Source organism: Rhipicephalus sanguineus, chromosome 11 (assembly GCF_013339695.2).
Source record: "Rhipicephalus sanguineus isolate Rsan-2018 chromosome 11, BIME_Rsan_1.4, whole genome shotgun sequence".
Lineage (NCBI taxonomy): Eukaryota > Metazoa > Arthropoda > Arachnida > Ixodida > Ixodidae > Rhipicephalus > Rhipicephalus sanguineus.
Genome location: NC_051186.1, coordinates 86437074 through 86464277, shown reverse-complemented (window position 1 = coordinate 86464277; position 27204 = coordinate 86437074). Strand labels below are relative to the sequence as shown.

General features: G+C 44.7%; 1 protein-coding gene across 2 annotated transcripts; it reads left to right on the top strand.

Annotated features, from left to right (window-relative positions):
* Positions 1–1633: 1633 nt before the first annotated feature.
* On the top strand, positions 1634–25786 carry LOC119374419 (protein-cysteine N-palmitoyltransferase Rasp). Of its 2 annotated transcripts, none has more exons than XM_037644506.2 (12): positions 1634–1770; positions 1932–2023; positions 3763–3830; positions 4848–4958; positions 6849–7043; positions 9705–9935; positions 11315–11430; positions 14143–14349; positions 17397–17432; positions 19007–19289; positions 20788–20932; positions 25228–25786. In XM_037644506.2, exons 1-12 carry the CDS (start codon positions 1700–1702, stop codon positions 25332–25334), a joined length of 1662 nt encoding a protein of 553 aa, XP_037500434.1. In that variant the 5' UTR covers positions 1634–1699; the 3' UTR covers positions 25335–25786. The 2 variants fall into 2 exon arrangements, with proteins under 2 accessions (XP_037500434.1, XP_037500435.1); XM_037644507.2 differs by having other exon boundaries at positions 1638–1770; positions 19007–19208.
* Positions 25787–27204: the final 1418 nt, after the last annotated feature.

Below are 27204 nucleotides of genomic sequence, written 5' to 3'. Positions count from 1 at the left end.
ATTTGAATTCATTGAATGCATACTGCCTTACTTTCAGATACATCATAAAAAAGTCTTAATAAAAACACCCGTTACCCGCCGCTTCAGCCGCGTCCGTCGCCAGCGCCCTCCAGCTTTAATCGCGGTTAGAACAGACGATGCGCGGGGACATCTTATCTATTTGGCCTTTATACGGAAAATGACGGTGACGGCGACGGCGAAAAGCCGTTGAGAGTGTCCATATAATTGCTATTGCAACAAAAGATTCGCCGCGTGACGACGGGGACAACACGGTTTTGGTATCACTGTCTTGTTCCTAGAGGATAGCGTCGCGAGTTGGCGCACAACGACGTCGACAGCCGGAAAACCGGTTCAGGGGAAAGCGGGGAAAATTTCGCGTTAATATCATATAATAAAACAAAAAAGGAGAACGCCTGTTCGTCGAGGTTTATGGGCACGGGTACTTGATTCACAGAAAAGAGGGAGAAAGTATTGTCAGTACATTTTATTCACCGCGAATCACAGTTACAGGCGCTACCAGCACTCCCAGAACTGCTTTCGATACGCGAATACCTATACCCAAGAAAGTCGTCGCATTCGTGTCCTTCGCGGTAACTGATTCTGCACCGATTGTGGAAGATGTACAATTGGCTCACGCAAATGGCAGATAATCCTTTGCTATCCACTCTCATTCAATGATTTTTGCGTACCTCATAACCTGGTTAGTGAGGCTTATTACATTAGCAGGTCCGCAGTTACGAAATTGTTAGGGTGACTTCCTAAAGGCAAACCATTAGGAGGTCCGCAGTTACGAAATTGTTAGGGTGACTTCCTAAAGGCAAACACGAATACGTTGGGTGCAAGCTGCAGCATAGAACTGCAATTGAATTAAAGTAAATGAACACGTTAATGTTCCGCCGGTACTTCCTAGGTATTGACCCCTCTTTGGGAATCGACATTCTACAGAGTCAGTTTGCACAAATGCATAGTGATCCGCAGAGTGTTTAACGTTTTCAAAATGGGTGTTCCAGTCAGCTGCCCGCAAGACGTAAAATAGGCTTTGTATGCGGGCAAATGTCAAGTGAATCACCCGTGGCGCTTTGTGTTTTCGACTTACTACAACGTGAGAGAACAGATGGGCAGAGTTTATTTCCCGCATGACATTTTCCTATCCGAGTTCGAGCGTATGACACGTGGCGAACTAGTGGCTTGCAGAAGCGCGATCACTTAGCGGTCCCTTTTAGATTCCAGCAAGCCTACAGCGGCTTCTCCCGACGTTACAACTGACGCCTCGCCTGTAGGGTTGTCGTGCTAACTGCTTTATAACCATTACATGCTGGTTCATGATTATCGTCAATCTCAGAGAACAGTCCACCGCCTGCATACCAGTCTTGAAGTTCTGTGAACCGTCCTTCATTACTTCATATGTTAATTTCTTCACTTTTATATTTATGCTTTTCCTGGACTGCAGATTAGGATGCAGGGCCGTCGACAGCAATTTCGCGCCTCCATGACGTGTGGCTTGACAGATAACAAAGAATAACAAAGAAATCTTACTTCTTTATTTTTCTTGATTTGCTACTCACATTCATTTCCCGCTCAAGACAAGGGACAATAGGGGATTTTCATGACGTGCACGGCGAATTCAAGCCCGCTGGGAGCTTGTACGCGGTTGAAGTTAAGAGCCAGGAGACGGAGCGCGCTAGGGAGGTAACACACAATGTCAGGAGATGGCACTGCTCTAGAAACAAAACCTGATTTAAAGCCGAAAGGACCAACAGGCGTTGAGAGGTAACGAGCCAAGACAGGCGTTTTTTAGTGCCGCGCCTTACGTAAATTAGACAAGTGTTGAGTGTTTTAAGTTACATTGTTTCGAATCAGTGGCTGAACCTAAATGTGTCGTAAGTTTACGTTTGTGAACGTAAACATGCCGGGAATTTCTGACACCGCAGGTGGAAATGGAACCGGAAGAAGTTGTTTCACTGGGTGGTTGTCGTGTCGGCCGTCCTCTACTCCATGTGGCGATTTTCGGTCAACGAAGAAAGTAAGTGAAAAGAAAGACATTTTTTCTCGCTTCTACGTGAAGGTCTACACGAGCGAAAGCTTTAAATGAAACTGGCATCTCCTGCCCGCTCTGACTGTGCAGAAGAAAGTGATGTGTAAATAGGAAAAAGGATGTGGCGCAGAAATTGAGCTGACCATTGCTGATGTTTGGCCTTGTTGGTGTGACATAGTAATTACGTCATAGCGCTTGGAAGGACAAGGACAACAGGAAGCCTCGTGCTGTGTTCCTCTTGTAGGACTTCGCTTATTGCACTGCAACTTCCTAGCGCTGTTTGCTGCAACTTAAATGACTATCATTAGTAAAGAGCTGTGGGGTGTAGGGGGATGTAGGGTGTGTAGGGGGTGTTTACGGGGGGTGGAGTGTTCAGTTGTAAAAAGATAATGAGGGAGTGAAAAAACATAGAGGGAGGGAGATGAGTATTTAGAACCATATGCGATTACAGACAAAGGCATATGTTTCACGTCATGCATAGGGCCATAGGCGTTCGCAGAGTTCATCATCGGGAGGGGGGGGGGATGGTCATCGCAGCGCCCCCCTCCTACTAAGTCAATGTATGGGGCAGATTTTGCGCCCCCCTCCCCTCTTAGGTGACCAGGAGGGGCTGCCGCCCCTGAGTGGCCGTGATATTTGCAACAAGGCGTTCGGACTGCTGACAAGTTTCATCGGTCACTTCACGCAGTAGGGTTCCTTACCTACATGTACCAATGGCTTTTATTAATCTGCTCAGTCAAGATGTTTATTGCTCCTTAACTGGCGTCAGCGTTTAGAAAAGTGAAAGAGATATCGATCAATACAGTAAAATAAAGCATCTGCTGTGGGATAGCTGGCATGCTTGAGCTATTTGCTCGGCCTAGCCTTGTAACGATGCAAGAGATGTTGAAAAAAATATTATTGCTGTTTTACGTCCAGAAATTACGATATGCTTGTGCGAGACGTCATAGCACAGGGCACCGGAAATTCTGACCGCCTGGTATTCGTTAACGTGCACCTAAATCAGTGCACACGGGCCTCTAGCATGTCGCCTCTACCGAAATGCGGTCTCCACGGCCGCGATTCGATCCCCGGACCTTTTTGGTCAGCAGTCGAGCATCATAACCACTACAACACCGCGGTGGCTATAAAAAAGTGTTTAATCATAACACAGCGTATATTAGGTCGTGTATTTCTAATACTGTTGAAAAGCTACATCCTCTGCAAACAGAAATGTTGAGCTGTGCTGAGGAGATGGGTACTTTTCTTATACATGCCTATCGGATCGCCGCCGCAGTAAATTGCGCTGCAGAACATTTCTTACGATAATAAGGCGTCATATTGGTACACTCGATCCTATCGGCGCAATACCGACCCGAAGTTCGCGAGATCGATCCCGACCGCGCCGGTCGCATTTCGATGGAGGCGATATGCTAGAGGCCTGTGTTCTGTGCGACGTTACTATCGGCGCAATATCACTGTGGAATAAAGGTGTCTTCGCCGGTAGAGTGGAGTAGAAGACAGGTTTAGTAAGTCAACGAGATAAAAAAACACGTCCATTTCAGGCATACGTTCCAGGCGGCATACCAAGCGCGAGCTCTCCTTTCGTGCTAACGCTTCACCGTGTTTCTTCTATACATATTTCAACAACCACCACTGGCATTTAGGGTGGCTTGTTAGTTCGTTTTCTTTGTTTGCCTCTGAATTCCTTCACTAGATGCTCCCAATATGCGCGTTTTCTATCGCAGATGTGTTTCTGCAACAAGAAATGCGGCGTGCCTTCAAAAGCAGTCCGTACGGCCTTCAGCGCAAAATGGTGAGTTTCCACGGTGACGTCATGGTGACGTCATCACGTGACGATTTTTTACATAACTATTGTTCATGCCGACGGTCAATTTTCGCGTTTGATGAGGCGTCGAAGAATTTTGCCTCAGTAATTTATACGGTATGCTCATTAAATGAAATACGGTAGTCGGTGCCTTTCGCCACTGAAACAAGCAGCGCCACCACAGTACACCTGTCGAAGCGAGCTGTTACATTGTGGTGTAAAATTTTAGTGCTCCAGGGTCAAGTTAAAGCTTCAGCGGAAAAAGTGGACAGCAGACAAAGAAATGACGAGGGCAAGCTCTGCTGTGCACGTCTTGCGCTGAAGCTTTAACATTATGGAATACCAACTAACCCGCTCACACACCTTGCTCCAGGTTAACGACTAACGGATCTGGGATTCCGATACAACGGACTATTGCGACTGTTTCAGTGGTCGTGGTGAAGTTACATTTGTGGCTCAGTGCATCAATACAAGCAAGGATGGGTATTGCTGTCATAATATATTACGAAGACGCCAGTAGGAAGTGTCGGAGAATATACGCACGTCGCGTGCTAATCCCACTTGAAAACTGATGGACGTAGAATTATAGGATCCTCATGCGGCGAATGCGGTACTTGGAAACGTACTAGCGTTCAGTATTCGTTCAAAAAGTAAAGGCGACCTCTTGTGAACATCAAATCCTTTCTTGCAGTGCCCGTACAACACCAAAAATGTAGGTTCCCATCCCCCTATTGGAAATATACTGTCTGCACGCTTTTGCACTCGCTAATGTTGGTTAGTGTTGCATGGCTAAATGGCAGCTAATATCAGCTAGTCTTATTTAGTTGCTGTTGGATTAGGGATGCTAATATTGGCTATGGGCTGCCTCAATTCAATGCGTGAATTGTGTGCCGCATTCTTTTTTTTTTTCGACGGAACCGCAGCAGAGATCACACGTTGGTGAGTCATTGTTAGATAACCAGTAGATACTTGCTGATTATCATATCCGAGCTCTTCATTTCGCAGGACGATACGCATTGGGAATGGAAGTATACGGGCCATTTTGTTACCAGAAATTGGGTGTGGTTCCTGCTGCATCCTTTGCTGGGCCGGGCAACCGCCGGCATCGCACCATCGGTGAGTGAGGAGTCATCTAGCGTACGGATGTACGTACGTTCATGCGCACATTGAGCTGGACAGGTGGACAAACGTAGACAGACAGACAGGCAGACAGACAGACAGACAGACAGACAGACAGACAGACAGACAGACAGACAGACAGACAGACAGATAGATAGATAGATAGATAGATAGATAGATAGATAGATAGATAGATAGATAGATAGATAGATAGATAGATAGATAGATAGATAGATAGATAGATAGATAGATAGATAGATAGATAGATAGATAGATAGATAGATAGATAGATAGATAGATAGATAGATAGATAGATAGATAGATAGATAGATAGATAGATAGATAGATAGATAGATAGATAGATAGATAGATAGATAGATAGATAGATAGATAGATAGATAGATAGATAGATAGAGTAAAGCCTCGGTGATACGAATCTCGCGGGGTTACCAAAAATATTCGTATCATCCGAAATTCGTATCGCCAGAAAACATGGAAAAGAAAGTTTGGCGTACGCTTTGATTTAGTGTTTTTCAGGGCCGCAGCGACGTCATGAACATCTCTGAATGATTGCCAGTAAAGTTTTTAGACGTCACCCATCATACCTGTACTCGTAAATATACGGTGCATGCGCGCGTGTGTAATTAATGAACCAGATGTGTTGTGCCCCGCGACCGCTAGTAGCCCCTTCCTAATCTTACTACGCTTTTTGCATGACAATAGAGTACTGCGGCGAAAGTGATTTAAGAAGTGCTTTTATCACACGATAGATAGAGGCCAAGCTCCTTCGCCAAGACCGTTCGCTTCGTCTCTTGGGGTCCTCGTCCGCCTTTAATGGGACTTCATGACGGACCCGCAGCCCAAGTTTCAGTCTTGTTTTATAGAACGTCTGATTGCGGGGACATGGCTTGCATCGACGTGGCAGGCACGTGTTAACACAGTACAAGGACGCTGCTGCCTCGAGCACAGAAGCACGAGTCAACGCGTCGAAAAAAAAAAAAAGCGCGACGTCAACGTCATCTGTAACCGTCATCTGTAAGGTGCCTAAAGGCCTCCTAGATTCGCGCGCACTATCTCGGAGGCAACGACGCAGCGTTGATGGTCGCGCTGCGCGCAGGCCCGCGCCCACGCGTGTCAGCCGGGTCTTCCCCGATAGCGCGGGCAGCACCTGTTCGTACCTGTGCGCTAGCGTACGTTCGTATCAAACGTCGCAGGGTGCAAATCGGTTCGCAACAACCGTACTCCAATACATTGCACGATAATGGGCCTTGGCCGGGACCACAGAAAAATTCGTATCACCCCGAAATTCGTGCGAGCCATGATCGTATCACCGAGGTTTTACTGTAGATAGATAGATAGATAGATAGATAGATAGATAGATAGATAGATAGATAGATAGATAGATAGATAGATAGATAGATAGATAGATAGATAGATAGATAGATAGATAGATAGATAGATAGATAGATAGATAGATAGATAGATAGATAGATAGATAGATAGATAGATAGATAGATAGATAGATAGATAGATAGATAGATAGATAGATAGATAGATAGATAGATAGATAGATAGATAGATAGATAGATAGATTAACCTGCCATTTTGGGGGACGCCTATTGACTAGACAAGGGAGAGAGAAAATCACATATTGAAAGATGTGGTCTGTGAACGAGAGTTTTTGGTCGAAAAAGACGTTGCAGGAAAGGCGAATTAGCCATTCTTTCAAACCATCAATTCCGATGCGGACACGTAAATAATGAAGACGGCCGACTAATGCTTCAAAGAGCAGTTCTGAACGAATAGCTTGGTGGACATGGCCCTAAGTGTACCATAAATGCCCCTAAAAACCATAATTTCAACTTTTTTTTTCATTCTTTCTTGCAGCTAGTGCCCGTGTTCTATGCTGTGTACACATCACTCTTCCTGGCCGTCCAAATCGGTTGGGAGGTAGCGCTCGCTTTCTTGGCCCAGCACGCCGCATTCCTCGCAGTGGCTGCGCTGCGCGTGCCCGTGTTCTGCTACGTCCTTGCGTCCCTCGTGCTCATGCAGAATAAAATCAACGACATGAGCTTCTTTCACGTGAGCAATTATCTCGTAATATACATTGATTTTTTTTAATTGAGATGATCAGTAAGAGAGGTTGGCGGTACCAGATGCTCCTTGTCGCTTAGCCAGTTAAACGAAAAAGACCAAGATAATGATATATATAAGAAACTTCTCAGGATAAACTCTCTGTGTAACACCAGGAACCATGTGCACAAAAAGAGCCCTCAGATATAAAAGTTCTACATCACCAATTTTCTGTAACGCTCTATGACGTCCATGACGTCGACGAAAATTTGCGACCGAACTTGTCACAGAGGCCTTCCTTAGCTAGCCTTTAACCGGAAGTGATTTACAGGAAATCACAAGTGAATTAAGATACAGGACGTGGAATAGGCAACCAGAAGTTGAATCCAAGGTGACCGTAACACCGCAAGTGCCTACACGGAAATTTGCGAAGTTAACCAGCACGAAAGACGAGACGAAAGACATGTACAAACAGCACCAGTGATGAACTACCAACTGAGCTTTATTCGATAAAAGTGCTGTTTTATGCAGTGTCACTCGTCACCACCGTCAAGAAGCTGCACGCACAACTTTAGCCAAATAACTTTCTGACATTATTGGAATTCTGTCTTCTGTCTGCTGTTGTGATCTTTGAGCACAAGCATTATGTACAACGAAGTGGTATGTGTATTGGGTCCCCCGTCGCTCCCATACTGTGTAATATATTTTTGTCGGGTATTGATCACGATGTGCACGCTAATCCTTCTGATTCAATAGTGGTAAAAATGTTTAAGTACGCTGATGGTTTTTAGTTGTGCTAAAAGGTGTTCCTAATTGTGATCTTGACGGTTGTATTGATGGTGTTATCAGCACTTTGAATTGATTTTACAGCGGATTACGTTTCACGTTTAAGAAACCGGAGAACAACGTCATACGGTTGTGAGACGTACGCTTGCATTTTCGTGAACCTCGTGTCTGCGGGATGTACGTACCATCCACGTTTCGCATGATTGTGCCCAATCAGAGACTATTAAAAGAGGCATTGCCATCACTTGGTTTGACTCATCGTTAAAGTCTTGTTGCCATTCTGTGCAATAGGCTTTTTCCTCCCAAGTTACGCGCCTGTTGTGTTCAGGATACTCGGTATTGACAATTACTCCCGTGTGTGAGCAGTTGCTGCAGACAATAAAACATCATGAGGGACGGAGCAACAACAAGAAAAAAAATGAGTGTATAGGTAATTCCGCACTTACATAGAGTATCACATAGCATAAAAAAGTAGCATCAATATACGGTGTCAATGTTGTTCTTTACACTTCTCAGAAGCTGTTCAAGGTTTGCTCCCTGCTAGACAGGGGGCCAGAATTGTGCGAGAAGGAACACAGGAACAAGTTCACTGACTGCCGGCCTCAAGCAGTTTATGAAATTCCGCTCAGCTGCGGACGGAAATACATGGGCCAAACGGGCCGATGTTTTAATGATAGGACACGAGAGCGCAGTTAAATGTGCATAGCGATGCGGGAGGACACCTGGCCAACCACTGCCGCAGGTGTGGGTGTGAACCAGATTTTCAGAGGAGCAGTTTTCTAAAAAGAGCGAGCAACAGATTAGAAAGAGAAATAATGGAGGCGTTTCTCATCAACAAAGCTGGTGACAGCTGTGTTAGCGAACCAGCCATCTTTATCTCAAAATACGGGATGGCGGCCTTGGACGGCCATGTGTGAGCATTCGTTTAAGTTTTTAGGTTTTAATTAGACAAGGTTAGCTTTTCGTATGATGACCGAACTTCTGTATGGCAGAGCATCCTCAATCTTCCGTTCTTCTTTTCTTCCAGTTTTCGAATTAGGTACATTATCGTCTTTAACCTGGCACGTTTTATTCACCTTAATATGTTGCCCTTCTGTGCTCATTTGGGAGGAGCACGCGCAGTACTGTTCCTTAACGAGATGCTAAATGTGCGCACTAACATGTTACACAGTGATAATTTGTCATTGCAGTGTATATTCGACTATGTTGCCGCCTTCTTTTTTGTTAAAAGATAGCAGTCATGTTTGGCCCTGCCACGGTGGTCTAGTGGTTATGGCGCTCGACTGCTGACCCGAAGGTCGCGGAATCGAATCCCGGCTGCGGCGGCTGCATTTTCGATGGAGGCGAAAATGTTTGAGGCCCGTGTACCCAGATTTAGGTGAACGGTAAAGAACACCAGGTCGTCAAAATTTTCGGCGCCCTCCACTACGGCGTCTCCCTTAATCATATCGTGGTTTCGGGAAGTTAAACCCCACATATTATATTATTATTGGCAGTCATGCTTGTCGTTATCACTGGCTAAATTTGTGCGTGCAGCTTCTTGACGGTGGTGGCGAGTGACACTGTACAAAAAGCACTTTTATCGAATAATTCTCAGTTGGTAGTTCAACACTTGTTCTGCTTGTACATGTGTCTTTTTCTCGTCTTTTGTTCTGGTTAACTTCGCCAATGTCGCACAAACACGCTCAGACAAAAGTGCTCGGAAATCATTTGCTTCAGGAGCAGCATGGTTAGCGAAACCCGGAGATGTTCACAAAGAAAACTGCGTTTTAATAACAATAGCCCATTAGGATTTCTCTCTGCCAACGTATCCGTGTGGTATTTCCTGTCTAAATTTTATATGCGCCCTAAGATGCCTATGTCGTCGTTTTTTTTTTTCAACAGCACGTGTACGATAACTACGGGCCGGAGACACACATGGTGACTTACGTCGCTTTCCATTGGAATATATTGCGCGGCCTCAGCTTCAGCTTGGACTTTATACACAACGAGCGAGAGAAGCCCGAGGACAGTCGCAGCCGGTGGCCTCCGTACTGGAGGACGCTGGCCTATGTTATCTACATGCCCGCGGTGTACCTGGGACCACTTCAGAACTACCACGACTACGCGGCACAGGTACCCTTAATCACTAATGTTTACACATTTAGACATAATAATTTTGCTTCATTGAGGAGTAGGAGGAATTGAAATAAGGCGAAAAGCAGAGGGGTGAACCGGGCAAACATCCGCAATTAAAGCCTCCAGTGTGTCTGGGGGAAGCAATTAGAAATGTATAAAATATACTGATAGACACGAAGCATACGCATACGTTCTCTGCTGTCCACAGCACAGGACGACAACACTTGGAAGTGATACAGTCGTTCCTACAGTCTCATGGGGAAGCGGTAGTGTCGAGACTAAAGCCCTGTTGCGTTCCGTTCAATGACGAATGCTGCACTGACTTTCTCCTAAAACGTAGGACGGTCACTGATCATCTCTACTCGAGAGATTCTAGTAACGCGCTGCAAGTATTCAGCACTTGCAGTGCACTTCGAGCGAGTACGCTTATCAGGTTTTACAGGATAATTCAGAGGGCATTCAGGAGAGTTGACCACATTCATATAACGTAACAGTCTGCTGCAGGTGAACGAAAATGGAGAAAGCAGAGAGTGAATCGTCGTTGTCGAGAGTCGTTGAGTTGTTGGTAATGGTCTGCGTAAATGTCCGTACGGTGGGGCCAACTTCTCAAAGCTTTTCATTCGCAAAACGACACCCCTCCTATTGCTTCTGGTCACCGTCATCGCTAATGTCACGACACGCATCATGACTTGCTGGAGTAATCCTTCGTAAACAATTCTAAAACAAGATACTCTTATGAATACGCATACCCAGACACTCAGTAATCGCCCCTTCGTTCCAGATCTAGACAACTGTTCAAAAAAGTGCCCTACGCTTGAGTCTTTCTTACCAGAAAAAAAATTACCGATAGTCCTGGTGCGGGACATAACATTAACGAAGCCTGCTGGCCCATGACCAAGAGCGTTGTGATTCGGTACTCGGAGCCAATTTCGCACATATTTTATTTTGTAAGTGCTTCTTGCCATTGACCAGTTGGCTTCGCTAATAATATGTCCGGGATCAGGGCTAGTTGAATCTTTTTTCCTACGAACAACATTCGTGTAAGTCGCTTTTTTTTTACAAATAGTCTTCAAATCCCCATTTCTCAGTTTCTCCGAAGCTTCCTGGTTCTGCTACACGGAGAGCAAGATTTTATCCACCATGCGGGTTTTCCCCGATGAGATTTGCCATATCATCCCTACATAATTCAGTGGAGCCGTACATACGCTCTAAGAGGCCAAATACGATTGGTTATCGTATATTAGACATCACTGAGTAACACGCGAATAGTTGATATGTAATCTTTCCGAGTATACACACTGTAGACACGCCATGCGACAAGCAACAGTTATGTGGGTGATGCGCAATTTTTAAGAATATTTCAAACTTCCCTATAGCTGGACAAAGCGAGGCCACAGTGCACCCTGCGGGAAATGGGCGCCGCCATAACTGGTGTGCTGCGGAGCTGTGCTCACTTTCTTCTGGTTGAAGTCATGGCCCACTACCTATACAGGTGCGCTCTTTCGCACTCATTTTTAATTTACCTGGTAATCATTCCCACTGGTAACTAGAGAAAAACAGGGAAATAACATTGATTTGATAAGGCGTTTTACTAAGGGTTTTCGCTGCTGAATTCCACAGCCCGTTTTCGCGAAAACGTCTTACGCTAGGATTTCTCCTGTTACTACTGACAGAAAATTTTAGTAATTCCTGATGCTAGACATCTCGTTGGCGAAACCCAATAGCCAATGGGAAGAAGTACTTGCGAAATAGAGGGTTTGTTAACTCGGCGCACTGGTTACCATGTCGCAATGGTGGACCCGTTCGCTTGAAGCCACTCATGAATAAGCTATTCGAAGTGGCCAGATGACGGCGTAACACTTACGCAGAGGCGCTGAGATTCACTACCACTTGTATGGCAGGTGGAATGAACGATCCAGGGAAGAGTACTCAAGGGCATTTACAGAACGAATGTTTACAGGATGAATTTAGTAACTTGCAACATACGTGCCTCTCCGGCTTTTATATGTTCGAAATGTGGTGATAGAGCGAATTTGTAGTTAGCAGCTTTTCCCTGCCTGCTGAGCACGTAGTCGTGTTTATAGCGTGTTTGCAATAAGAGTAGTCATACGAGTATATAAGAGTAGTCATACGAGTATATTTCCTAAGTTCTTGCGCCGTTGTGTACAGTAACGTCCGACGGTTTTGGATGAATCGGTCTCTCACTAATCCGGAAAGTTGCTCGGTGATGCATGAAATTGGCAGCAAAAAAATATCATCAATTGTGATGGATACCCTAACAACACCATAGCTTTTCTTTTTCATAATTAAACAAGGAGCGCAATAAGACAACGACACAAGAAGGAAAAAAAATGAAATCAAGGCTTCGACGGATGCCCGTCTGGTCGGGAGGAATCAGTGAATAAAAAGAAGACCAGACGAGCGCTGTATTCAAACCTTTTCTTGCAGCTATCCTCACATGTTTTATTTCCTCATGATAAAAGCTTGAGTCTGAGCATGCGTCACTTAATATCGAGCTTTCATAGTTTAGCGTTTCTTGTTCTTGTTCTTGTTCACCTCCAACAGTGGCTCACACCCACTGTGGGGATTGGTCAAGAATTGAGCGGTTTTATATAAAGTTATAGCGGTTATTATGATTATTGTCAACTAGTCGTGGAGTTCAGAGACTAGTTTAAAGTTAGCGCGCGTCTGGTGTCCTGCGTCCTCCTTGTGTCGTCTTATTACGCTCCGTGTTCAAGTATGGATACTGACAAACTCGCCCAAGTTTCACTTTTTTGGGGCCTTTTTCTTTCAATAAAAAGCATAAGTGGTACGTCTTTCTCAGAAATTACCCGAACAAGCTCAATCCGTGACACGAACAATATATTTTGTCTCTGAAAAGTATCCTTCCAATATGACGTGCATTGTGTACACAATAAAATGTGCGTTACGAAAGATACTCAAGTTTGTTCCTAGGCAGAAAAAACATTCCTTATGAATATATATGAGTGTTTCTTAGGTGTCAGGGAACGATGCTTATTATTTTTAGGTGTTTCCTTTTCGAATTCAATACAGCTACTAATTTCAATGTACAGAGCCTTTCAGAGGCCAAAGGCTCTCCTTCCTCAGTCCATCGGCATTTTTATTAACATGCTTACTGTGCGCGTAGTAACATTTCTGTAAAGGCGGAAACACAGAGCTCTCATTCTCAAACGTGTTCTCATACTCCTCAAGTGCTCGCAAAAGCAGATGCGAGCCAATTTTGAGATTGGACATATTGCTAGCAAATGCAATAAACGAATCAGGAATAGCTTTTTTTGGGGCGGGGATATTTCCTTTCCTCCCCGGTCGCCGCAAAATTTGACCTTTGTCATAAAGCCGGTTGTACACAGAAAGACGCAAAATGATTTCTGGCAAATGCTGACAAACGAAAACTCACAGGGTCCCTTGTGCAATCACCTAAGACAACTCGAATGCGAACGCCATCTTCGTTTTCTTCTCAGTCGATCCTGCCCCGCTACCCTCCGAAAGCTTTCAGCACCTAACGTGGTTTTGCATTGCCTCCATGATCAGCGGCACCACACCTGGTTTCGTACTGCCTCCGTGATCAGCCCACCTTTGACCAAGCAACGATGTCAGCTGATGACGTCAACACGTGACGTGACGTAACAGTGACGTCATAATGATGTCACAATTTTTTGACGTTCTGTGGCATCATGGCGACGTCATAGAGTGACGTCATCGCGTGATGATGATTTTTCGCATTACTCGTGCTGTCCTCGATCCCGCGGGACGCCAACGGTCACTCTTCGCGTTTGATGAGGTATCTAAGGCTTTCGCCTTAATAAACCTTTGCAAGTGGCAATCAAAATACAATCGTAACAGGCAAACCTAGTCACTTTGAATATGCGCTTTTTGGCAGATTACAAGAACACAAGCATAAACGGTTCAGCAGTCCTGTCCAACGGTCCTGTTAAACCGTTTATGTGTGTTTTCTTGTGATTTCGCAAATAGCGCACATTGAAGGTCAACATTAACCGGATAACCCCTTTCATCGCCTTCCGGCCGAATTCACAAAACTTATATTTCGTAAGTGCCTTTTCCACTGGTCAGCCGGCTTCGCTAATGATATGTCCCGCATCGCGACTGGCTGGAATATTCTCTTGCGAAAGTTTTTACCGTAAGAGATCTGTGAATACGGGCCCTTGTCACCCTGAATGCGCAGCTCCGCGATGTCCCAGTGGCCCTGGATGATCGGAAAGCTCGACCCGGCCAGCCTCGTCGGGTTCGGCCTTTCCCTGCTGTTCTTCTTCTACGTGCGCTACGTGTTCAACTACGGCATCGCCGGTGCTCTGGCCCGAGCCGAAGGAATCGAAATCCCGCCGCACGCCAAATGCATAGTAAGGTTGCACCGATGTTCTCATTTTTGGAGGTGAGTCTTTCCCGACGGTAAGCGAATCTTTCTAGCGATCCGTTTCTTCAGACGTTCTTCTGGAGTTATTTCGAACGAGTACAGTTTTTATTAAAGCCTTGATTTTTTGTGCTCGTTGTCCATGAAAAAATATTATCAGGAAAGTTACTACGTTGATGTTGACTATTGACCGGTATAATGTTGATTAAGATAGATTTACCAGCGCAAAAAAGACAGGACATTTAGGAAGGATACACACACACGCTGGTAAATCTATCTTAATCATGAACCAACTCGCCCAAGCAGCCGTTTTAGCTAATAATGTTGATGTTGACTATTGACCGCATTATTTACCGGTATAATGTTCCGTTGCTTCCGCAGACGATGTACTTTTCTCTTTAGTAGTCACAGGAAAACGTTAAAAAATCTCTCGTTCTTGCCTATGTTCTGTCTTAGCAAAATGTAGGTCGTGGTATAGGAGCTACCTTTCTTGTATCTCATACGTATGTAATTCACCTGTAGTTATTAGCTAGGGCAGCTGTTCGGGCTTGCTGGTTTGGCGTAATACAGGGAGACATCGCAAAAGACGAAGACAGAGAAGAGGCTTGGCACACACGAGCGCTGACTTACAGCAGTATTTTATTAGGAAACAAGCAACCACATGTATAGCTCAAAAACCATGACAGATCCCGTGTGCGCCGTTTGCACAAAATTCATATCACGACGCAAGAAACATAACTCTTTGCTAGAAAACGCAATTGATGGTTTTGAGACACTTGCCTCACCTAATCTAGCAACTAAATCCGCCTCAGTAATCTCGCAGGTTAACTGATTTCTACTTCTGCTCCCAACTGAACACTCATTGTAAAACGGGTCACACGTGGTGATAACAGTACAAGATCTACAGTGTGCAGCTAAAAACTCCCCTCATGAGCTCAAGAGTGACAGTTTCAATGAGCAGGTACTTGGCCTCAGAGATGCGGGTATCACTCGCATGTACTCGTTAGCGTTGCTGAAGTCCTTCTGAACCACATGGGACCGAAAAGAACCATTTCGCCGCCTCGCACAAGTAAAGTAGCAGTTATTCCGTACATTCACGGTTTTGCACACCGTCTAAAACGTATGGGTGAACGTGTAAGCGTTAAATTTAGTTTTTCTGCGCCAGATAAACTGCGATCTTTGTGCAGATTGACTAGCACTGTTCCCCCAAGAAATGTGAGTGCGACAAGAAGCATAAAACTTCTTTCGTGAACTGTGCAAAAGGTACAGTTCATAATCTGCTTTTGGGTGACTTCTGGTAGCTATTATGCTGGCGAAAGTGGACGAAGCCTTAACAATAGGCTCCGGGAGCATTGTTACGAAGTGTCCGAGATTAAAGGGGGGTTTTTCGATGCATACTGTAGATTTTGCACTGTTATGACCACGTGTGGTCCGTTTTACAATGAGTGTTCAGTCGTGAGCCCAAATAGAAACCATTTAACCCGCGAGATCATTGAGGCGGAGTTAATTGATAGATTAGGTGACGCATGCATCTCAAAACCATCAATCGCGCTTTTTATGAAAGAGCTATGTTTCTTGCGTCGTGATACAAATTTTGTGCAGACGGTGCACACGCGATGCGTCACGGTTTTTTAGCTATATATTTGGTTGTTTGTTTCCTAATGAAATACTGTTGTAAGTCAGCGCTCGTGTCTCAAGCCTCTTCTCTGTCTTCGTCTTTTACGCCCTAACCCTTTATCATTGTTAACTATATTCGTGTTGGTTGGGTTTCGAGCAGTGTTTCCCATCTCCAGGAGCACTGGCACGAATGCCGAGGCCAACTTTTACACAAATTTCATTAGACCAAGGTGTTTCCTCATTGCTTAGCATGCATACGACACCCCCCCCCCTCTATTTTACAACCCCACTCGCAATAGCGATTGGCGGGAAGGGAAGACGACCACCAAAATGGCCACTCGAACACGACAATTACGTTAGAGTCGCTTAGCAAATAGAAATTTTAGGGAGAAAAGAAGTGTCAGAAAGGCATTGAAAAGACCCGTATCTACTTTGTGTTGTACCAAGTAGCCCTGTCGCATGATTTTATATGTTAAATGAAGTGACCGCTTTAAGACAGCATGAACCTTCGGCACATTCTTCATATGGACTGGCTTAAACTTTCACGGCTGTTTAAAGAGTTTCATATAAGGGACCTGCTTAAGCCACAGAAGTCGCCTGCTTTTTTCAATTGGAATGAAAATTAATGAAGGAGTTGTTACTTCTTGGCGTCGCCTACCCCTTTCTCTATATATTTGGTTGATAGGATAAAAAAAACCTTGTTCTTGTCGCGGTAGGCCAGCTTCTCCTTGCAACACATAACGTAAAGAGGAGACTTCATCTTATTTCCGTTTGCTTAGTGAGACGTCCACATCCAGGTTAGGACAATCGTATTAGTCCGACGTAACACGCATATTGGGTCGCATTCACAAAATTTCTCTTTCCTAAGTACGTTTTGCCAACGGCCGACCGGCTCCGCTAACGATATGTCCAGCATCATGACTGGCTCAAAGATTCTCTTACGAAAAATTTTAGCGTAAGACATTTTTGTGAATACGGGCCGTTGGTACTAAGTGTGCGCATAGCCTTTGCAGCAAACATATAAAGCACACATACCCACCAATCACTATGCTTTTAGGGCAAATGATCATCGCAGTGTAATAAAGTGTACGCTAACTAACCATGGCCCAAGCAACAAGAAAGCTATATTTTATTTTCCAGGGTCACACGTTCGCTTTTGCCTGATGGCGCTGTGTTAGCTTTTCGCAGGGCGCAGTTGTGTCATTTAGATGAATCGACGATACAGCTCAGAAAGCCGGAAGTAGATGTGAAATTGTTTCGAGGAAGTTCAAAGTAAAGCTTTTCTAGGATTCGGAAATTGGCAGATCGTCGCATTCTATACTATTATAGTTTTCGAATCCATAAGGTTCTAGCTACCGAGTTAAGAAGCGTCTGCAGGAAGAACCTTAGCTGAGATACCAAGCTCTCTTCTGTGTTAATTGATAATTTCACGTCGCCTATTTTCGCTTCAGGTATTTTGACAGAGGGATGCATCTATACATAAGAAGGTAAGTACGGCCAAATTGCGGCTGTTTACAGCCGTTTTCATTCAGAATACGTAGAAAACAAGTTGCGTGAATCAGGTTTACTGATGTTCTCACGTTTGTGTGACTATAAAACTGCGCCTTAGGAACGTCCTAATCCTGTAACCTCTAGGGCTTACATCCAGGGCGTGGTAAAAAAACAAATTTTCTACGCAGATGTATAGTGTTTCTACATGGACGAAGATTGACAGATTAGTGTTTTTTTTTCAGACATTTTAAGGGGGTAAGTCACGTGCATATTTCAGAAAAGATAAAATCACGGAGTAAGTTCAAGCGCACGCTCGGAAGTTCATACTAATTGTAATAAAACTACACTAATTAACTGAACACAAGAGACTCCATCTGGTTCTATCGAACTTTTTTATTGTCTTCTCCCCCCTGCTCCTTGCCTTGTTTTCTTGTTTCGACTTCTTCTTTTAGTTGTAGGCCGCCCGGCTTGCTTCAATAATTTGAGGATTAAATCGGTTGAATGCAATAGGATGGTTTATCTTTGGTCACATGATCAATCGCGTGCGGTTCTTTTTCGTACAAAGTACGATGTGCCGAGCTAGCATGTTTGGACAAGCGTTATTAATGAGTACCCTGTGCCCTTATTTGCATTACGTTTCATAAAAACAGGGCATTCCGGTAGCTTGAACACAAGAAAAGGGAGGTACTATTAAGACTTTTGTGTTTTCGAATAAAGAGCAGACTTGAAATATCGGTGCAACAGGAGCATTGAACTGCCTTCCTCGCGAATATTTTCTGCTTTTCTTAAACAGCGGTTAAAGCCATGCAAAACCCATGCTCCGATAATGAATGCGTGCGAGCCTCCTTCGTGCTTGTACTGCTGAAGTACCACGTGGAATTGATTTCCTGTCAGTAACTGCAAGTTCTCTTCACACCGGTCTATCCATGCCTCCACATCTGGTGAGAGATATATAGAGAGCCTTCGCTGCAGACATAGGTACCCGCATGTAATTTGCATAGGCAAAATGCCCTTAAACAACCTCCGAAAATACAAAAAAAGCGAGCGTGTTACTCTCTCTTGGCGTTTCCCATCCTTGCGGCATAATTCGTGATGCCACTGTTCATGTGAAATCGCGAGGAAATAAGCTTTCGACTGCTTTATATGTGAAGGATATCAGTCGTAAGTTGCTACCTACTTTGCTTTGCCATGCAGTCGCACGCCAATACTGCCTTGTCTCGCGTGGCTATATCCTGCACGATCAACTGATTTCACTTCGTTTTGTGCTTTTCCGACAGCACCAGCAGAGATCTCAGCGTGCAGTCGAAAAGCTCGATACCCTGATACGCTCAACGCTTAGTGCTGACGCTGTCCACGTGATTTATGAAGTGGCAAGGAGGAGACAGTGCCTGTAGGAAGGGTAGTGAAAGCGAGTAAGAAACTACTGCCTCGTGTTTGAACTCGGAGAGATTTAGGGGCCCTTTAAAAAAGTTGCCTTCCACACTTTGTGCTCAGCTTCCTCGGAGGTGATAATGCGTGTGCTTTCGCCAAAACTTCTCTTCAATGTATTTATCACTTCCTGCCTCTGTAGGTATTTCTACGAGCCCGTGGCGGGTGGCCGGAAAGGTGCCGCTTGGTTGGTGCTGGGCACAGCGGCGTCATTCGCCTTCACCTGGTTCTGGCACGACATGGAGAGGTCGGACGGGATATGGTGCGCGCTGAGCGTACTCGGTATCGCCATCGAAGTGCTCGTGGTCCAGGCCAGGAGGTCGTCGTTCGTCAAGAAACTCGAGGTGCGAGCTGCGAAACCGGCCGCGCCAAGCAGCCTCAAACAAATGCGCATCGATTTGCTTGTGGCTTCGGGCTACGAATGGGTGACTGTCAATTATGACATTCAGAAACCTTCCGCCACCTTGCGGGATTCCGCTGAACTCATTCGAAGCATTCTGTATCCATTTTCTTAGAGCAGTTGAATATTTCGGCCTCGTGCTGCCAAGTGCTGACATTCTAGTGAGATCAATGGGTTGGGTGACCGTCCCGGAAAGGCGTTGATCTCGGGTTCGATACCCAGACCAGAACGAATTTATCTTGAACTAAAAAGCTTTCCTTTCTGAGATATCCGTATGTATTTCCTCCTGGCTCCGTGCTACAAGCGGGTGGTTGTCAATTATCCCATTCACGGCAACCTTTGCAGTTAACAGTGCTTCTTGTTAGTAATAAGTTAGTAGGAATAAATATTATCGTTAATACCTTGCAATCACAAAAATGAGGAAAAGGGCAACAATTTTAAAACGAAAGCACGATGTATTCTTTTTGTTTCTGAAAATATTCGTCCTAGCTTTTTATTTTTTCTTCTAGGCCCGCCAAGAACGAGCCTACAGTAGCATTCATAACCATGTTGTTACTTTCTCTAGTTTTTCCTAACAGCAGGTCCCGGGTAACCATAATATCAAACATAAAGTTATCGAATGCAGCTTGCATGTAAGTGGTACTTAAGAAAGAAAAGATTTGCAGTTTTACGACTATGATTGTACAAATTTCCCTAATAATAATAATATCTGGGGTTTAACGTCCCAAAAGCACAATTTGATTATGAGAGACGCCGTAGTGGAGGGCTCCGGAAATTTCGACCACCTGGGGTTCTTTAACGTGCACCTAAATCTAAGTACACGGGCCTCAAACATTCTCGCCTCCATCGAAAACGCAGCCACCGCGGCCGGGATTCGATCCCGCGACCTTCGGCTCAGTAGTCGAGCGCCATAACCACTAGACCACCGTGGCGGGGCGTACAAATTCCCCTAGGGCACATGTCTTCCAATGTGGCTAATAGTTCATTTCCAATAATACGAACACGTATTTGATTAGAAGCAGTAAAGATTAAAAAAAAAACATTGGCATCATCTGCACTGTTTCTGTTTCGAGAAGTGGGGTTGCGGAATACACATTCCTTCTTCATCTACTTTTTTATTAATGTCGACTGTGGGACCTACCGCGAATAACGCCGTACTTTTTGCCATCTTTATAGCAAAATGACCTTTCATGCATTTGTATGCAAGCCAACCGCAGCCGCCAAACCTGGATTATTTTGTGTGTCTGTCCAACGCATCAGTAGCACTAAACACACTTTTCCGCTTATTTCAGATTTTGTTTTCCATTCATTAGAAAGTAAACGTGAGTCCAGCGTGTTCTGTATTTAGCGTGTTCGGGTGACACGAATGGTTTTCCCCGTGTGACGCTCTCATGGGTGTCGGATTGAATTTGTCGATTTTGTCAATTACGTTCAACGTAATAAGTCGATTAGTGGCAGCGTTGTTAAAGAATGTCCACAAGCTAGCTTTTATTGTTTTTCTGCTTTCTTTTTTTATTTTTTAGAGTCGGTACTTGGCGACACCTGGGCGAATGCGAGAAGCCAAGGCGTTGATTGGTTCCCCGCACTACCTGCTCACCATCTGCGCATGCATGTTTCACCTGACTGAATTAAGCGTTGTGCTGGTCCTCTGCAGAGGAGTCCTTTTCGGTAAGCGAGCGATGCCGAATTCTGTTTAAGGGGCTTGCAAATCAAGATTAGTTATCGCGGATCTGGTAACCTAAGCTGATTTGATTGATGATGGAGTTCATTGGCGCAAAGGCCTTGTTTCGCCAGGGCGCCATGACTGTGAGTGTTAGCGATGAAGAGTGGGATACAGATGAACAATGTAGTATGACTGTAAGCAAGCCTAAAATCAATCGTTGCATGAACGCGTAAAATATATAAAGATTAAAAATATGGCAACAATATATGGGCTGGACTATTGTTACGAACATCATGGCCGTCTATACGGACATCATATAAAAAATGTAATGATGCATACACGAATACTGTCTCGCCTATATGTCCTAGCACCCAGGGAGCGAAAGGCAAGTGCTTTGTTTTAAAATGGCTGCTGCAGCAACTACCTCTCTCGAGAGGGAAAACTGCGGCTCATCTGGGCACGCGATATGTAAACAATGAAAAACCCTTTAAAGCTGTAAAACTGATTGGCTGTTAGGACGCGGCTCACCACCTGTACCTAAGTTGGGAAGTGGGGTACCACGATTGGTAGTCACATACCTGCTAACCTAAAGTGAAAGGCAGAGTACCGCGTACAGTTGGTAGTCGCAGACTTGCTAACCTCAGTATGCAAAGGTACTAATAGTGGAGCAAGTGAACACGATAGAAATGTACTGAAGTCTATTTCGTTAACGAAGGTGCTGACCGTTAACTTAAACGTACCGGTAAGTTCTCGCTACGGACCTTGTGAGCAGGCGTTCTGCTCTTTAGTCGCAGCTATGGAATGAGTTAGAAAATAGAACAGCGGATATATTCCCAAACATTGCATTAAACCGGCCGGAATTCCAGTTTACATCATATAGGTAACCTTTAAAAAGGAGGCCGCAACGCTTAAGGTCACCGTCGAGTCATCGACCTCAGTCAGGGAAGCACTCGTCATTGTGTTTCTCTTATTTGTCCCGCTGTTCTTGCGCAGATGTTCTCTAGGTACAGACTACACGGCACTGACGTTAGCTACAGTTGCTTTGTATTGGGTGTACTGTTTTCACAACGTTAAGTTGGAATTTTCGGGAAAATGTGCAGCGCGGCACGGACGAAGGACAAGAAACGCACAACACGAGCGCTGACTCTCAACTGGAATTTATTTCGAGCACAAACATAAAACAAAAATACTTAAACCACATGGTGATTGCCAGATAAACAAGAGAAACGCGGGAATATGCCATTCAAAAATTCTATTTCTTTTTTGTGCAGTGCGATTGAGGTTTGGCTGATACAACGAGCGGCATCCACGTGCATATGATAAGCCTCGATTATCTCACGGCTTGTTTTATCTTTATTTTTGTATACCACAGCTGTTTCTTGAAACAAGGGTTCACACTTGCATCTGCTGCAGTGGGCGGCCAAATTAGAAATCGTAGAATTTTTTACAGCACCGAAGTGTTCTCTGAGGCGAACATTCAAACATCGACCAGTTTGCCCGTATTACACCTTGCCACAAGAGAACGGAATTGCATAAACTACCCCAAAGGAACAAGAAACGAACTTACGCGTGTGCTAGTTCAGTACATTTCTTCTTCAAGGGCCACCTTTCCTATTTTTAACCAAGTTCTTCATGAGCCAGCCTATTTGGCAGCGACAATAGCTTTTTGCGAATGCCAGGCAAGAGTGGCGACATGGCACATTCGCCGAGGGACTTGCCCCGAGCAGTTGTTGGCTATGTGCGGATGGTTCCGCCCCACAGTAGGCCACACCAGAAGCATGTGCAGGGTCCTACGCTCGGAATGGATGAGTCAAGCCAGGTTGCTAAGAGACTGCCTCAAGGCGACATGCAGTTTCCAGAGGGGACGGCATAGGCAGTGCCGCGCGTACGAGGATTGGTGCCGGACGAGCCAGTCAACGCTGGACTTCCTTTGGAACACAGTACGGCGAGGTTTACCTGCCCGAGAGAAAATTCCGACGCCAGCAGGCAAAGTGATCAACTTGACAGACACAGCCATCCCAGATAAGCACTTGGACATTCTAAAACTAGGACCGAAGTTCTGCATGGAGCCTGACTGGAAGCCCGTTGAAAAGATAGCCACTGTTAGGTGTGTGACTAAGCACGTTGAAGATGCGGAAAGGGCTCGATGTGTTTCTGAGTGCATAGACGTGCTGTGTAAGTCCCGGGAAAGCCACTCTAGAATTGGTAGAACCTAGCTGTCGAGTTCAGCCAGCTGTGCATTTCTTAAGAGAGAATAAGTTCAAATTATTGACAGCTGATAAGAAAGGTTTCTTTTTACTTTTGAACGAGCAACAATGTTTGGAAAAAGCTTCAGTTGCGCTGACAAAAAAACTTTAAAGAGGTGGTCATCGACCCTACGAAAGTAAAAGAGAAAGCCAAGAAGCTGGTGCAAGATATGAACCTAGAACGGCCATCTAGGGGAGTGTCTGAGACAAAAAAACATAGTTTAGATGTCTTTTTCAATATAAAAACACATAAGCCTGAACTTCCTTTCCACACCATCGTCTCAGAAAGAAACACTTGGCAGCATGTGGTTTCGGGGTACTTGCAAAAACACCTTACAGGGCTTCGCATAGAAGATCCCTTTAGGGTAAAGAACTCAGAAGATGTTGCCGATTTTTTACGTAGATCAGAGCTTCGATGTTGCACAGCCTGAAGCGTTGATGTTACAGACCTTTATTACTCCCTTCCGCAAGAACAGCTGATGTCTAGTGTCAAAGAGTGTATCGCAGAAAATGAGTTGAATTTCAGGAATGAAAGTGGTGTACCTGTGGAGTCCTTTCTTGAGCTGTTGTCGTTTTATTTGCAGTCCACTTTCGTCCTTTGGGGTGAAAAAGTAACGATTCAGAGGGAGGGCGTGTGCATCGGGTCTCAGGTAGCACCCGTTCTGAGTGAAATGTTTCTCGGCAAGGTTGACCGAATTTTGGAAGGCACTAAGACAGCAGGCATAGTGAAAATCTTCAGGTTTGCAGATGACTACTTAATCATTACGCGATCGAACAATGGGCCTGGAGAAGTTAACAAGATAGTTTCTTCCTTTCAAGAAGGCGGACTGGGTTCGGCATTCACATGAGATCCACTTTTTAGACTTGAAGTTAAAATTCAGTCCGCAGCACTTGTGTTGGGAATACAATCCTAGATCATGTAAGCCCATACTAAATTTTTCGTCGGCTCATTCCAAACTGGTAAAAAGGGGCATAGCGGCGACATGCCTGGGTTCCGCTCTCAAAAAGTCGTGCCACCATGTCGCGCAGTTTAGCTTTTCTCGGCAGCTAGACAGGTTAAAAGAAGCGGGTTTCCCACAGGCCACAGTTGTCTCCCTTTGTGAAGGGCTCCTAAAGAAGCTTAAGAAAGGCAATCCTCGACATGACCAGGCCTTAAGAGAAAAGAAAGGAAAAATCGCCGTTATTCCTTACGCACACCGCATGGCGCACGGCTTAAAGAAGGTAGCATCTAAATATCAAGTTCAAGCCATATTTTCTGCGAAGAACAGGTTATCCAGCTTATGCCATCTGGCCAACAAACCTAAGCGCAAGCCAATCACATCGTGTCAGGTTAAGCACGCGCGTAAGTTCGTTTCTTGTTCCTTTGGGGTAGCTTATGCAATTCCGCTCTCTTGTGGCTAGGTGTATTACGGGCAAACTGGTCGATGTTTGAATATTCGCCTCAGACAACACATCGGTGCTGTAAAAAATTCTACGACTTCTAATTTGGCCGCCCACTGCAGCAGATGCAAGTGTGAGCCCTTGTTTCAAGAAACAGCCCTGGTGTACAAAAATAATGATCAAACAAGCCGTGAGATAATCGAGGCTCATTATATGCACGTGGATGCCGCTCGTTGTATCAGCCAAACCTCTATCGCACTGCGCAAAAAAGAAATAGAATTTTTTAATGGCATGTTCCCGCGTTTCTCTTGTTTATCTGGCAATCACCATGTGGTTTAAGTATTTTTGTTTTATGCTTGTGCACGAAATAAATTTCGGTTGAGAGTGAGCGCTCGTGTTGTGCGTTTCTTGTCCTTCATCCGTGCCGCGCTGCACATTTTCCCGAAGATATTAGTACACCAACTCGCCCAGATCGCCGTATTAGTTTAGTGTGAATTTAAGAAGTTCCCTGCTCTTACTTTTAGAAGCCCAGTTTATGTGGAGCTTCACGTACGAAAGCAGGCTCTTGTGTACGAGTCATCTGAATAATTTTGTCGAAATTCTGAGTGATGCAGTAGCTCTAAATGTTGAAAAAAAACGTGACATTAAAGGAACACTAACGGTTTCTTTTACAGGATTTCCCTTCCCGCTGGTTCCTGTGCTGGTGGTCCTCTACAGTGCCTGTCACGTCTCCTTTGACGTTGCAGAGTGGGAAGCAACTGACAAGCGAAAGCAAGCCTAGTAACTGCCATATTCTGTGCCATATTCTACCATATTCAGCAGCCAAAGCGTGTTCCACTCAACGCTGGGAGGTTGAAAGTTCATATTTTCCTAACTCTTGCTTGTTCAAGTATTCTGCTCTCTTCTGTTATAATTTAACTGCTGTGGAGAGACTGAGAAACGTAGCGCCTCGACTACTTCGTTTTTATGTGTTCTGCAGCAAAAAAAAAAACAAATAAAGGAGAAGGAGAAATAATGGTTCCCTACGGACACAACTTGGACATAAATGTGTCCTTGTGAACGTTGTATTGTGTAACGTCAACTGCTGCCAGCGAACTGGCAGTTGGCATGTTATTTCTTGCTATACGTTTCAGTTTCGTGTTAGTTCAATTGTTATTCCGAGACGAGGCCATCTATACCTGCTTTCTTGTTTACTTGCAAATAAAAGGGACAGGTATTTATAACAGCACACAACTATGTGGATGTGTCTTTGGTGCTTTGTTTGACTTCCAAATCAATAGTAATACTAGCTGTACTGCTTTCAGTTCATCTCTCTAAGCACACACACACACAAACACGCGCGCGCGCGAACGTTTGCTTACATTGCATGTGCGCACCCGGATTTTGCGTGCACCCGGATCTAGGCACACGGACATACTTACGTGAATTTCGTTTCTATCGAAAGGAGTGCAGGGATTGAACCCGCGCCCTCCTACTTAACAGCGCAACGCGTCAGTCGCTGACCTACCACGTAAATTCGTGCGAGCTTGTTCTTGCACTGTTTATTGAATCGTCCTCCTCCGTAGGCGCAGCATATCTTGCCACGTTCCAAAATAAATGTCCTCATTTTTTGTGTTCGTGCAATATATACTGCCGTGTAAATATTCGGTTCATAGACAATAAGGTTTTAAACAAGGCGGAATGCGCCAGCTCACACACGGTGCGACGACGACTCACTAAAGGTCGCGCAAACGCACAGATGCGCCCGTCCATGTTTTTCCCCAGAGAGATAACGATTCTGAAGTGTTTCCTCGATCTGACACTCGAACTTTAGTTCTGCAAATGATTTCAGCGCCGCCGTCTGACATTATAATTTGAGCTCTTCGCCAGGCGTGGCATCCTAGAAACAGCTGTCAAAAGTCGGCAGTAGTCTTCGGAGGCTTCACCCGCTTCGATGAAAGACGTGAGAAGTAAACATAGGAGGTTTTAGCTTTTCTTTATTCCTTCTAGTCCAAGTTTCCACCAGCACAGGAGAAAAAGAGTACTGTATTGCGTCACAATAAGCTGAATTTGTGAACAGCAATTTTTGTTTTCGTAAAAAAATATTTCCAACGACGTTATTTCATTGTCTTCGCAGCATTTTTCAACGACAATTTTATTTATTTATTTATTTATTTATTTATTTATTTATTTATTTATTTATTTATTTATTTATTTCAGACACACTGCCAATAGCAACAGGGAGTTTAACCAGAAGTGCACAACACATAATCTGTTTAAAAATGGTGGCAGGTACACAGTGAATAAATTTATGCACGCGAAATTCATTCAACCCTCCGAGGTAGATGAACGGCTCGGACGTTGCCCTGCTAAGCTTTAAGACTTAGCACAATAGCAATTTCCAATTGCCCAGTATATGACTTTGTCCACGAGTCCGATTGCCAACCGAGTAGAAACAGCAGTGGGAGTGAAATTGAAAATTGATTCAAAATACGCCTATTGCCGGAATAAATTAATAAAGCCATTTTCAAAAATGATAACATTCGATTTCGTGTGGTTGGCGGACATAGACTGTTACGGCGAATTTCCTTCTAGTAGTCGGGGGAAAACCTTCGGCCTCGTGTAAAAGCCACAACCGGTCAAAAGCGCAACAACAAAAGAAGAAAAAATCG